The sequence below is a fragment of the Colletotrichum siamense genome, assembly GCF_013390195.1.
Source record: "Colletotrichum siamense strain Cg363 chromosome Unknown KSG_Cg363_contig02, whole genome shotgun sequence".
Lineage (NCBI taxonomy): Eukaryota > Fungi > Ascomycota > Sordariomycetes > Glomerellales > Glomerellaceae > Colletotrichum > Colletotrichum siamense.
Genome location: NW_023501015.1, coordinates 424,615 through 437,095, shown reverse-complemented (window position 1 = coordinate 437,095; position 12,481 = coordinate 424,615). Strand labels below are relative to the sequence as shown.

General features: G+C 54.6%; 3 protein-coding genes across 3 annotated transcripts; 1 reads left to right on the top strand and 2 right to left on the bottom strand.

Moving 5' to 3' along the window:
- Positions 1-880: 880 nt before the first annotated feature.
- CGCS363_v002134 (uncharacterized protein) lies at positions 881-2,736 on the top strand (the record flags this gene model as incomplete). The annotated part of the gene is made up of 4 exons (XM_036633983.1): positions 881-942; positions 996-1,436; positions 1,490-2,700; positions 2,732-2,736. 4 exons carry the CDS (start codon positions 881-883, stop codon positions 2,734-2,736), a joined length of 1,719 nt encoding a protein of 572 aa, XP_036500411.1.
- A 230-nt stretch (positions 2,737-2,966) lies between these two features.
- MCH4-1 (putative transporter MCH4) lies at positions 2,967-4,319 on the bottom strand (the record flags this gene model as incomplete). Its single annotated transcript, XM_036633982.1, has 2 exons — positions 2,967-3,778; positions 3,839-4,319. 2 exons carry the CDS (start codon positions 4,317-4,319, stop codon positions 2,967-2,969), a joined length of 1,293 nt encoding a protein of 430 aa, XP_036500410.1.
- A 1,581-nt stretch (positions 4,320-5,900) lies between these two features.
- On the bottom strand, positions 5,901-9,350 carry KATG2 (Catalase-peroxidase 2; the record flags this gene model as incomplete). The annotated part of the gene is made up of 6 exons (XM_036633981.1): positions 5,901-7,143; positions 7,420-7,555; positions 7,666-8,097; positions 8,346-8,418; positions 8,839-8,993; positions 9,053-9,350. The coding sequence occupies 6 exons, from the start codon at positions 9,348-9,350 to the stop codon at positions 5,901-5,903; spliced, it is 2,337 nt and encodes a 778-aa protein (XP_036500409.1).
- Between the last annotated feature and the right edge of the window lie 3,131 nt (positions 9,351-12,481).

The window sequence follows — 12,481 nt, the reverse complement described above, 5'->3', positions numbered from 1 at the left end:
GGATTGCTCCAAGGCCTTGACCTTTGATTCAAGAGGCTCAACAAATCTGTGTCTAAGTCAGTCATGTCCGCGGGTCTGGTGTGGATGGTGAGCGGATAGTACCCTTTCGGAACCCGCTGGCGCTTCTGCCTGGAACAAGACTGCAAATCCAGCACATCCGGCACACCGCACTCTCGGCCTGTCTTCGCACAATATCCGCAACAGGGTAACATGCGGTCACACTTCGGATTGACGTCAGCTATTGGCCCTACTAGAATGGTCGCTCAGAAGTCAGGGGCTTCGATACCTTTCTCTTGCCCTTCCTACATGGGTCACACGCCACCGGCATTCTAGCCTGCGGGGACCCGCTCCCTTCACTCATTGTGCCGTGGAAGAGTTTTGCGGTATGTCCTCTGAAATCGATGGATGATACATGTAGGAGGGAAAGATGCTCAGCAACGAAGATAGCTGGACATCTGCGTCCGCACCTGTTACTAGCAATGAGGTTTGCGGAGCCGGTGGGATGTGCGGGGTTATCGGGCTAGGTGGGCCTAGTTGCTGAACCACTGCTTGTTCTTCCGTCACCTGAATGCGGGACATAGCCGAGATGTATCTAATAACTTGACGGATGTATTTGCGGACATTTGCCGAGCGCAAGTCACTTTGCGGATTACAACCGAAGCCTGCCATCTCCGTCTCATGCGACTCTGTTGGTCAACTTGAATTCCACGATGCTACGTTCATTCTCGGCCATGTTCCAGTGTCCGTCATCCTAGGTTTTATTATGCCCACATCCTCATACCCTGATGTGTGAAGATCGCTCTTACGGAAAATCTCTTCATGTCTCATTTGGTTGGTTGTTAATTACTGCGGAAAATTCCCCTCCCATCAGCTATTCGGCATGGTCAGATTCTCAAAGCAAGCGGACGAAATCCGCATTCTCACGGCTAATGCCATGTTGGGGTGAGACATCAACTGTCTGTTCATAGCAATGACACTAACACCGAAGATCAAAGATACGGATACAAGTCCGATCACTTCTGGTTCGGGATTCATGAGTACCGCCCTGATGCTATTGTTATCGACTCTGGCAGCACGGATGGCGGGCCATTCAAATTGGGCATGGGCCGAAAGACAGTTGCCGATGAATCATACATCCGCGACCTAACGCCATACATCACAGCCTGTGCCCACTATGGCATGAAGCTCCTCATTAGCAGTGCCGGTGGTGACGGCAGCGACAAGCACGTTGCTGAAATTCTCACCATCGTCAACAAGATTATTGAGGACAACGGCTTCAAGTTCAAAGTTGCCACAATTGGTGCCGCGGTTCCGAAGGGCCTTATTCGGCAGAAGCTCAAAGACGGAAAAATCAGCCCCTGTGGTCCTGTTCCCCCTCTCACCCCCGAGGATATTGACTCGGCCGTTGATGTCGTCGCCCAGATGGGACCTGAGCCGTAAGTCAAGTCAGAACCAGTCTGAGCAGAGCTCTCACTCACCTTACCTTCAGGTTCATCAAAGCTCTCGAAGAGGAGAAGCCAGACATCATTGTAGCAGGCCGCGCATACGACCCTTCGCCATTCGCGGCGTTCTGCATGAACCTCGGTGTTGAGCGAGCCCCTGCGTTCCATCTGGGGAAGATTCTCGAGTGCGGCGGCCAGTGTGCTGTTCCTAAAGGTCGCTCGATGATTGCTACGATTCGGAAAGATTCTTTTGACCTTACGCCCTTGAACCCTATTGAGAGATGCACCCCACTCTCAGTAGCAGCACACTCACTCTATGAAAAGACAAGGCCAGACCAGCTTCCTGGCCCGGGAGGAGTGCTTCATCTTGATCAAGCACAGTACAAAGTGCTAGACGATGGTCGAACGACCCGCTGCTGGGGATCCCGCTTCGTTCCAACTCCGGCTTATCAAATCAAGCTTGAGGGTGTGTCCCTTGTAGGGCATCGGGCGATATTTATTGGTGGCTTCCGAGACCCCATACTCGTCTCCCAGCTAGACGACTTCCTCGAGAACCGGGTGCGAAACTACACCCGAGGACTGTTCCCAGAGCTCGATAAATCCGACAACTGTCGCCTAATCTTCCACGTTTATGGTCGGAATGCCATCATGGGACCTTTGGAGCCGAACTCTGAGCCTGCTCACGAAGTCGGCGTGCTCGGGGAAGTCGTCGCCCCTACAGCAGCGAAGGCCATGGCTATTTGCAACAGTGCCCGAGTCTCCTGCCTTCATCTCTACTACCCTGGCATTCTTGCGACTACCGGAAATTTCGCAAGCCCGCTGAGTCCACATGAGCAAGACGCAGGCGCCGTTTTCAAATTCAGTCTGTATCACTTGATGGAGATCGACGACCCGACTGACCCAACCATCTTTCCGATCAAATCATCTACGGCCGGCGCAGGCACGTTTGTGAAGGACGAAAACTTTGGCAAGCAGTTCTTCAACCTCGACAACTTTCTGAACATCTCCCCGGAAGAGATCAAGACCAAATCCGTTCCGACCGGTCCTGCCACAATGAGAGACGTGGCAAGCGTTGTGCGGTCCAAGAACAGCGGGCCTTTTGAGTTGACGTTTGACATTATGTTTGACGATGAAAAGCACTATCAGCGTGTCAAGAGGGCCAATGTTCTCACTAACGAGACCATCAAGAAGTTATATCAAATACGGGATGAAGACATTGTTATCAACATGTATTTCGATCCGGCGCTGGCATGGAAGTGTACTATCAGACGGCCATGGGCACAAGGAAGTGTAGGGGAGCGCGATACTTTGGGAACTGCACAGCACGCACCATTGTTGTCCGTTGCTGTGCCTGCTGTTGGGGCCTAGTTGCTCCCGAGGTAGTCAGATGTATCAAAAGGAAATTCCAATGAGAAGACCCTAAAATCTCGCCGCAATCTTCCACCCTACTGCCAGGACTCGTACGGAGGCGTAGCAGATGAAAGCCAGGATGTAGGAAGCCCCAGAGAACATGATCAAGCCGTTCTAATTCTGGCCGTCCTTCCCCGACTGCAAGATGGCGCCTCCAATGGGGAGACTGCTCAGCGTCCCGAAACTTGCCATCATCATCGCCGTTGACAGATACCGTCCGTAATCTCGCGCATCACATAGCTGCCCAAGGCATACCGGGACAAGGCCCAAGTTGCTGCCGCTTGCAAAACCGAACAGAGCAACGAAGGCGAGGAGCATGGATTGAGATCCTTTGGACGGCAGCCACAGGCCGAAGACAGTGATGAAGCACATGGCAATGGTGATGAGAATGAAGTTGAAACGGCCGTACTTGTCGGCAGCAAGGCCTGGTAGAAAACGCCCAATCGCGGAGCCAGCGTTCAGAATCGAGAGGATGGTATAGGAGTGGACAGTACTCTTCTGTGTGCTCGCTGCGTATGAGATGATGTAGGTGATGGGCACAAAAAGACCCCATTCCATGAAGAAAATGCCGACCGCTGAGAGGGTGAACTTCACATTGCGGAAAACGCTGAAGTCTGGCCAGATAGAAGTTGGTCCGTCCTTCTTCGGAAGCCGAGACCGGATGAACAATGTGGCAGGGATCGTGAGCCCAAGAAGGATGAATCCCAGGATCCTTGCTGTCGGGGCGAAGCCGAGTGTCGGAAAGAGATTCTGGAGCAAAATCGGATATACGATTCCGCCAATCGAGCCGGCAGTCGCGGCAACACCAGTCGCAAAACCACGGCGGTTGTCAAAGAAGTGGGCAATGGCGCCGTATGACGGGGAGTTGAGCAGAGCGCCGCCCAAACCACCAAGGATCGAGTAAGCAAGTAGAATCTGATAGTACTCTAAAGGTCCAAGGTCAGTCAGCCATCCCATTAATGCCTTCTTCGGTTGGCCATACGAACCTTTACACAGGCTCAGCAAGAGAAGACTTGCTGAGATACACAATCCGCCGGCAACGACGAGCCCACGGGGGCCATAGGCGTCAAATAATGGCCCGACTTGAATGCCGACGAAGAAGACGATGAAAAGGTACAGACTGAAGATCCAACCGATCTCCGAGGGCGAGTGGTCAGCTAACTGATGTTCTGAGAAATATGACTCGAAGACCGCGGCGGAGTTGATGAGACCGAAAACAGAAAGCATAGCGCAGAACGATCCGAACACCACTAGCCACGCACTGAGACCGCCTTCCGGGAAGGTCAGCTCTGTGACACTGGATGCATCCTGGCCTCCATAGTGACTTCTGTCCCTTTCCCTCGATCTTGATCTTTCTTCGTCGTATGACGTTGTCTCTTCGTACCTGATGGCCGATGTCGCCGATGAGCCCGGGTTGTTGATGTTTCTCAGTAGTATGGAGGAGGTCTCCACCGCTGTTTTTGACATCTTGTGTCTGACGCAGTGCAAGTTGGGCTTAATGGGCCAGGCGAGAGCGGGGTTGGTGAAGTGCGTATCGAAAGAAGCGGTAAAGACAGTTGTCCGAGTATCACGGATATTTGCTCAGCTAATGCAGACAGCCTTTTTCGAAATAGTCCGAGATAGGGGTTGCTGAAGATGTCGCTTTGCAGGTGAACATTTACAAGCAGGGTGAACAACAAAAGCTTGTAAGTGTAAGAAAATGGAGTTCATAAAACTCCGATTTTGAAGTTAGCCTAATAGTTCATCGGGTCCACCTGCACGTGCTGTTGGTCAATCCAAGAGACGCGGGAGGAATCCATCGGTCTCCGGCTGTCGCTTTATTTTTGCCATTCCCGGCGAACTCGTTACGGCTAGCTTCTCCGCAAGACAACCCCGGAGCGGAGCTCCCAAAGCATGCTGATTGGTGAGAGCGGCGCTCAAGTTGAGTGTCCAGGCTGCAAAGCCGGCTTTATGATGATGAATTCGAAGTCAGGTTGAACGTTTATTGAGAAGGTGTACAACTTCATTCATCATTTTCAAGAAATCCATCTCACAATTACCGGTATGATTCTGCGGTGGAGTGAATTTGCAGAACGACAGCAGCAAGATGGAAGCCCCACATGGTCAAATTTATCAGCTCATCAGCTTCGAGACCTTTGTCCGTCTAAATCCGTACATAACCGATGTGAGCGCAGAGCCCGGGATATCATCGCCAGCTGAGAACATGTTTGTTGAGCAAAATGTAAGATGCAACTACGATGTTAGCAAATTTCGCGTCATTGCTCTCGCATACGAGTCTGGCTCAACTACTGGGATGTATAATGAGTACAGACTTCGACAACGGCAACGGCGACAATGCAATACTTCAACAATTGGATATCAAGAATATGAAAAAGAAGAACGCAGAAAGAAAAGAACATTAAGCATGTTCAGAGGAGGTACTCGGCAAACCCATTCCAAATAGCCGAGCTTTCGATTGTATTATGCGCTGAAATCACCAACCGACTTCCGAGAAATGCAACTGTTCCATGTCGCATCGCCGGTTCAGGACCGAGGCCGCAATTCTTTTCAACACTTGGAGTGTCATTGCAATGGGTATGTATCCAGTCTTTGTGACCAAATATAGCTTCTCAGGCTCCAGAGGTGTGCGTGTTGAAGATAGAAAGTTACTTAACACACCTATCAGCACAAATAGCATGGCGAGTTGGCAACAGGCATTGTTTCACGAAAGGTTAAATAAAAAATGGAAGCCCATTTGGGTAGCGCAGAGAAGAGAAGGGGAAAAGCTAAATATGCAATGTCAGGTTGAAATGGTGCACATGAAAGCCACAGGCCCCAAGAACAGCAAACATGGGAAAACAAGACATAAAAGCACTGGCATCACGAGCGGAGAGCACCCGATTATTGAAGAAGATTCTCAAATTCTGGGTAAACTAGAAAAGAAGTATGTCCGTGAAGAGTCAAAAGTATACTAAAACCAGAGTAAAAGTTTCCCACCCAAAAACTCCAAGCCGATTTAAATCCCCCTTTCATAAAAAGAACAAAGAAAAAAAGAAGGCATAAAGGTATCTATTTCTTGACCTTGAGGTCGAAGCGGTCCAGGTTCATGACCTTGTCCCATGCCGCGACAAAGTCCTTGACGAACTTCTCCTTGGCGTCAGACATGGCGTACACCTCGGCAATGGCGCGCAGCTCGGCGTGCGATCCGAACACGAGGTCGGCGCGGGTAGCGGTCCAGCGCTGCTCCTTGGTCTTGCGGTCGGTGCCGACCCAGGCCTCGCCATCGTCGGCGCTCTTGGCCCAGACGGTGGAGATGTCGAGCAGGCTGACGAAGAAGTTGTTGTTGAGCTGGCCCTTGGTGGAGGTCAGGACGCCGGTGTTGGAGCCGTCAAAGACGGCGCCGAGGGAGCGCAGCCCGCCGACGAGGACGGTCAGCTCGGGGGCGGAGAGGGTCAGCTGCGCGGCCTTGTCGACGAGGATCTCCTCGGTGCGCGCGCGGGCGGTGCCGCGGCCGTAATTGCGGAAGCCGTCGGCCTGGGGCTCGAGGTAGCCGAAGGCGCGGACGTCGGTCTGCTCCTGGGTGGCGTCGACACGGCCGGCGGAGAAGGGAACGGTGACATCGACCCCGGCGTCCTTGGCGCCCTTCTCGACGGCGACGACTCCGCCGAGGACGATCAGGTCAGCGAGGGAGACCTTCTTGGCGCCGGTGTTGAAGCTGGTCTGGATGGTCTTGAGCGCGTCGAGGACCTCCTTGAGCTGGGTCGGGTTGTTGGAGACCCAGTTGACCTGGGGCTCGAGGGCGATGCGGGCGCCGTTGGCGCCGCCGCGCTTGTCGGAGTGGCGGTACGTGGAGGCGGAGGCCCAGGCGACGGAGGCGTACTTGGAGACGTCGAAGCCCGGGGCGGCGAGGATGTCGGCCTTCAGCTTGGTGATGTCGGCATCGTCGATAAGGTCACCCTCGCGGGCGGGGAGAGGGTCCTGCCAGGGGAAGGTCTCCTTGGGGATCTCAGGGCCGAGGTAGCGGGAGACGGGGCCGAGGTCGCGGTGGAGGAGCTTGAACCAGGCCTTGGCGAAGGCGTCGGCGAGCTCGTTGGGGTGGTCGAGCCAGCGCTTGGTGATGTTGAGGTAGCTCGGGTCGTTGATGAGGGCCAGGTCGGAGGTGAGCATGGTCGCCTTACGGAACTTGGTCGAGTCGAAGGGGTCGGGGTAGTCGAGGGTGCCGTTGGCTGCCTCCCATTGGTGAGCACCGGCGGGAGACTCGACGAGGACCCATTTGTTGTGCAGAAGAGACTCCAAGTAACCGTTGGACCACCTGCAGGTACATGGGTTAGCATTTGTGTGTGTGGTTGGGTGTGTGGTGGTATGCATGTGTGTGTATCACTGCATAATCACCCGACGGGGGCCAAAAATAGATTTTCACGCCGCCTCTTTTGCCTCCCTGCAAGTCTCTCTCAACGTCTCTTCAAGACCTTCTCAAAATGACCGGTCCGGCATATGAGAAAAGGCCTCAAATATTGAGCCAAGAAGAGGGGGAAAGGCAACTCCGACATGGGGGACATGCAGAGGTCATTTCATTTTCATCACTTACTTGGTGGGGGTCTTGGTCCAGACGACCTCGAGACCGCTGGTCATCTGGTTGGGACCGTTGCCATCGCCAACCTTGTTGTGCCAGCCAAGACCCATCTCGCCAATGTCAGCAGCTTCGGGCTCCGGGCCAATGTTGTCTGTGGGATTCCAATCATCAGCAGATGCTCACGGCACGAAGGAGCGGTGAAGCGGTGGAACAGCCTTTCACTAGCTCCGGGACGAGCACGGGAAGAGAGAGCAAACTCACCACTCTTGACGGCACCGTGCGTCTTGCCGAAGGCGTGTCCACCGGCAATGAGAGCGACCGTCTCCTCATCGTTCATACCCATGCGGTCGAACGCGACGCGGATGTCCTTGGCCGAGGCGGCGGGGTCGGAAGAGCCATCGGGGCCCTCGGGGTTGACGTAGATGAGGCCCATGTGGGTGGCTCCCAGAGGCTTCTCGAGCTTGTCGGCGCGCTCGTTGATGTCGGTGCTGCCGTTGTAGCGGACATCGTTGCCCTTGGGAACGAAGGTAGTCTCGCCGCCCCAGTAGACGGACTCATCGGACTGCCAGGTGTCGGGGCGACCGCCGGCGAAGCCAATGGGCGCGAAACCCATGGACTCGAGGGCGACGTTGCCCGTCAGGAGGTACAGGTCCGCCCATGAGATCTTGTTGCCGTACTTTTGCTTGATGGGCCCTATCAGAAGAGACGAGATTGTCAGTCTCGGCAGAACAAACAAATGCACTCATCACAGAGTAGCATCGGGGGCCAGAGTTTCTCCACCAGCGAGACATCCCGTTGTGCCTCCACATCCGCATCCCAGCCACCCGTGCGGCGGCGTGCGCCGTGATGTGGCGAGTGAGTCGATGATGTGCACGAACAGGGATTCCCGCCTCGGGGGTGGCTCCGGCCAGCGAGTGAGGGACCAGGGATTTGCGACTTACACAGCAGGCGGCGCGCCTTGTCGAGGTTCTGGTTGTCGGGCCAGGAGTTGAGTGGAGCGAAGCGTTGCTGGCCCTGCAAGAGAGAGAAATCCAATATTAGTAAACGGCGATGGACAAGACGAATAAAAGTGATGCGACCGTGTGATAAGATGCAAGGCAGAGGCAGAGGCAGGGTCCGCTTGTGTGCAGTGCGTGTGGAGCAGAGGACTCAAGGAGATGCCTTAGCAGCTCTTGGCTCTCGTCCGGGATAGGACGAAATCTTCCGGGTAGCCAATTGATCTCCCGCGCGAGGCAAGAAAAACGAAGGAAACACAGAAGGTGCAAATTTGTGAAATGAGCCAACGAAGTCCGATGTAAACAACGGACAGGGGCACACAAGAGGGGAATTTGGAATCAGGAAACATGGGGCGCCCATCCGGGGCTCATCGGAGGGCGGGGCGGGGGCAGAGCGAGGTGATGACGAAGGAGAGAAGACCGAAAAGAAACGGCTTACCATTCCACCGCCACCGCGGCCGTCGATGGCGCGATAGGTGCCGGCGCTATGCCAGGCCATGCGGATGAAGAGACCGCCGTAGTGGCCAAAGTCGGCGGGCCACCACTCCTGGGAGTCGGTCATGAGGTCGGTGAGATCCTTCTTGAGAGCCGCGTCTGTGGTCCTTGTTAGTGTCGTGTTCTTGCTCAAGAGTCATGATGAAGCTTCAACATACAATCAAGAGAGTTGAAAGCTGCTGTGTAGTCAAAGTCGCCGCCGTACGGGTTCGTCGCGGGCTGGAACTGACGAAGAACGTCGAGTCTCAGTTGGCAGGGCCACCAGTCGTGGCTGCGAGTGCCGCCGCCAGCCTGGTTGCTGATGGTCGAGCATCTTCCGAAGCCCTCGGCGGTTGCTCTCTTGGGCAGAGAGCTGTCGACGCCGCCGTCGCGTTTGGCGAAGGGGCATCCCTCACCGGCGACGGCCGGCAGGATGGTTGAGGCTGTCAACAGCCAGTTTGACAGTTTGGCGTGCATGGTGAAGAATGTCTCTTGCTTCTGGGACCTAAGGCAAGATCCAAAAAGAAAAGAGCAAGTGAATCGCCGAGATCAAGTAGTCGGATCGAGACTTGGTGTGAGACTCAGAAGACGACGACTGTTGAGTTGGTCCGGGAGATTGCTCAGAAACATGAACTCTGGAGATGGGACGAACCCAGGCATATGTATGAAACCCGGATGCAGTCGCCACAACTCTCGTTCAAAGGCAACAAGGGACCAAGAAGGGAGTGGGTTTCCTCTGTTCCTCTTCGTGGTCGGTGACCCTTTGTCACTCACGTGGGAATATTTTGGTTCCAGTGAGATCCACGATTAGTAACAATGCAAAGTACCAAGGCCGAGTCTGAGCCGCGATGTCTTGTCCTTCCCCAAGGCCTAGCTGCGCAGTACGTGAGTACCCAGTCTGACGGGGGCTTGGTAATAAGCTTCCTACAACGGCAGTCATGTCGGTATTGCCCTCTCCCAAGGCTGCAACCCCAATCACAAAAAAGGACCAAGACCTGGCGAAACCACAAAAAGTTGTTTAGCGGATATCCTTTCAGCAGGTGCTAGACGGGTCTTTGCCAAGTAGTCGAAAGGAACCCCTGTGTAATCCCTAGGAAAGGCGCTGCATGGTATATACAAGTGACATGGGCGTGGCAGGGACATGCAGGGTTTCGATCCAAAATAAGCGCTTGACCAGTGTACCGCATTGTACAATCTCCTTTGATTGGGATGGGCGACACTCGCCAGCGAATACTATGTGCTACACAGGAACGCCCCGGTTTTGGAGCCCCCGCTTTACACACTTTTTGGGAGGGGATTGTCGCTAGCCGAAGGGCCATCTGGATGAAACCTACGCCGATTGCCTATGGAGTTGGACGAGTGTGCGCCGGGGTGGCCATGGCAGGGCCGGGAATGAGCTGGGATGAGGCCGTCCACCCGTCCGTAACAGGCATAACGTCACAAATCCGGGGAGCTATCGTGACCTGTGCGATGCGGGCCGGTGCCAAGTCACTGGAAGAGTAAGGTGGTAGCTGGGCCAATGGCGACCAATTATGACATGACAGTTTCCAAGCGGGCACTCTTCGTCCACTCTCTTCTTGGCTGAGTGACTGTGCGACTCTTAAGCGACTCCAGTCCAAGAGTCCACTCCTGAATATAATAAAGTTTGGGGCCCCTATACCGACTCGTGCCATTGGGCCATTAGGCCGTTTGGTCCTTGGGAATTCACATCATTGCCTTGTAAAGACGAATAGAAGGCCCCCGTTGTCGGATCATTACCCAGCTGTGCGGAGGAACCCGCGCGCAGCGGCGTAATTGAAACCTCCGTCATCCTCGACTACAGATGCATCTTGGCAAATAAGCTGTAAGGCCCCCCTACCGCGAAGAGGAGTTGAAGAGGAGAACCCTGCTGGCCACGCTGATTTGCAAGCAGGTACAAACAAGTACCTGCCAGCCTGCCCGGGCTTCTGGCGTCCCAAGAGCTCAATCACGCACGCATGCTACTGTTTGCTGTACACTAGCAGCAGTAAGGTTAGGTTTCTCCCCTGATCGAGGATCGAAAGAGGGAGGGAGGGCAGCTGGCCGCGGCCGACACACACTCACATTGCGCACACACGCAACCGTAGCACACACACACTCAAGATAGACACATGGGACGAAGGAAGCTTTTTCATCAATCGTGCATTGACTCAGCCCTATATCCATCACCTGTAGTTGGAGAAGGTTGGAGGCCCTGTGGCTTGGAGGAGCACCCCCCCGCGCGGGCGAGCCGCCGCCGACCGTCCATCCGCAGCCGGACTTGGACGGTTTTGACAGGTTTGCGAAACGGCGTGGGATGTGCGTAGGTTTCCCTCCCTCTTGGGTTTCTGCCCGCAGGCCACCCCAAACCATCCCCCAAATGGAAGTTACCTTGTTTCCATGCAGCTAGACCTGTCGGCCGAAAATCCTGCGACCTCGGGTATGCCCGGTTAAGGATGGTAGATGGGCGACAGACGGGCGACCAGACCCTGAGCGCAGCACTGCATGTTGTGAGCGGGCTGATTGCGCAGTCGCCGACCAGGACGTTGCAGTAAGCAGAAAAAAAACAGACAAGATAATAATTACAAAATTACAATATTACAAAGCAAAAGAGCGCAAGATACAGAGTACATAGCCCGCCGCGAGTAATAGTCCGTACAGCCACGACAGCTATAGCCCGCCAAGAGCCTTGGCAAGGTGGCTGCTCATCACATGCAGACTTGTCACTTGCGCTGTCCCCTGCTGGTGGACGCAAATAAGGTCAGCTCAGAAACGCTGCACGACTGCAAATCTGACGTCGGTGACTGGCTGGCGACGGGATGTGATGACTTGCGAAGCGCATGTGTGTGCTACTCTGCTTGCGTGTTGCCGCCTGGCTTTGCTCTGCGTCGCGCAGCACTATTTCTCTGGGCAAGTTGAATTTTTGGAATATGCAACGTGCATCCCTGCGACCGTCATCTTGGGCCAACGTGGGTGATGTGGTCTCGGCCGACACCAGACCAACCCACTTGCCGATGTTCCTATTGGCATCGGACCATCTTGGTCTCGGCATCTAAACATTCACCAAGTCCCAACGCCAACGACGGGAAATATGTCCGAATTTGTTCGTTGGAGCCGCCCGTCGTTGCCCTGGGCATGCCCGTCAACAGATGGTTGACAGACAAGCGCCCCCCAAGTCTCAACTTCTCTGGCGGCGTGGGTGCGCGTGGATGGTCCGGTGTTGATGGCAGACTTTCTGCTGTGTTGCAAAGCATGGGATTCTGGTGCAATGCGCGTGAGGGGAGAAATTTCAATCCAGCGTTTGGGCCAATTTCGCCATTTCATCTCACACCCTCACATGCCCAAACTTACCCAATGATGAATCATACAGGCCCGCCCCTCTTTCACTATCGTTAACGCAAACCTTCAGACGACACCCGATTATAAACCATAACAATCCTACTGGCCGCTTCCAGCTGTTGCATGCCGTGCTCTCCGACGGAAATGAATCAAGCCACCACTATGGCAATTGACTTTGAGAGGGCAGGCACAGAATCGCGGTTCTGACTTGCAGGCAACCGAGGCGGGCTGAGCTTGATCCGGTTAAGGTGGTTGCCTCCATGTGACGGGTT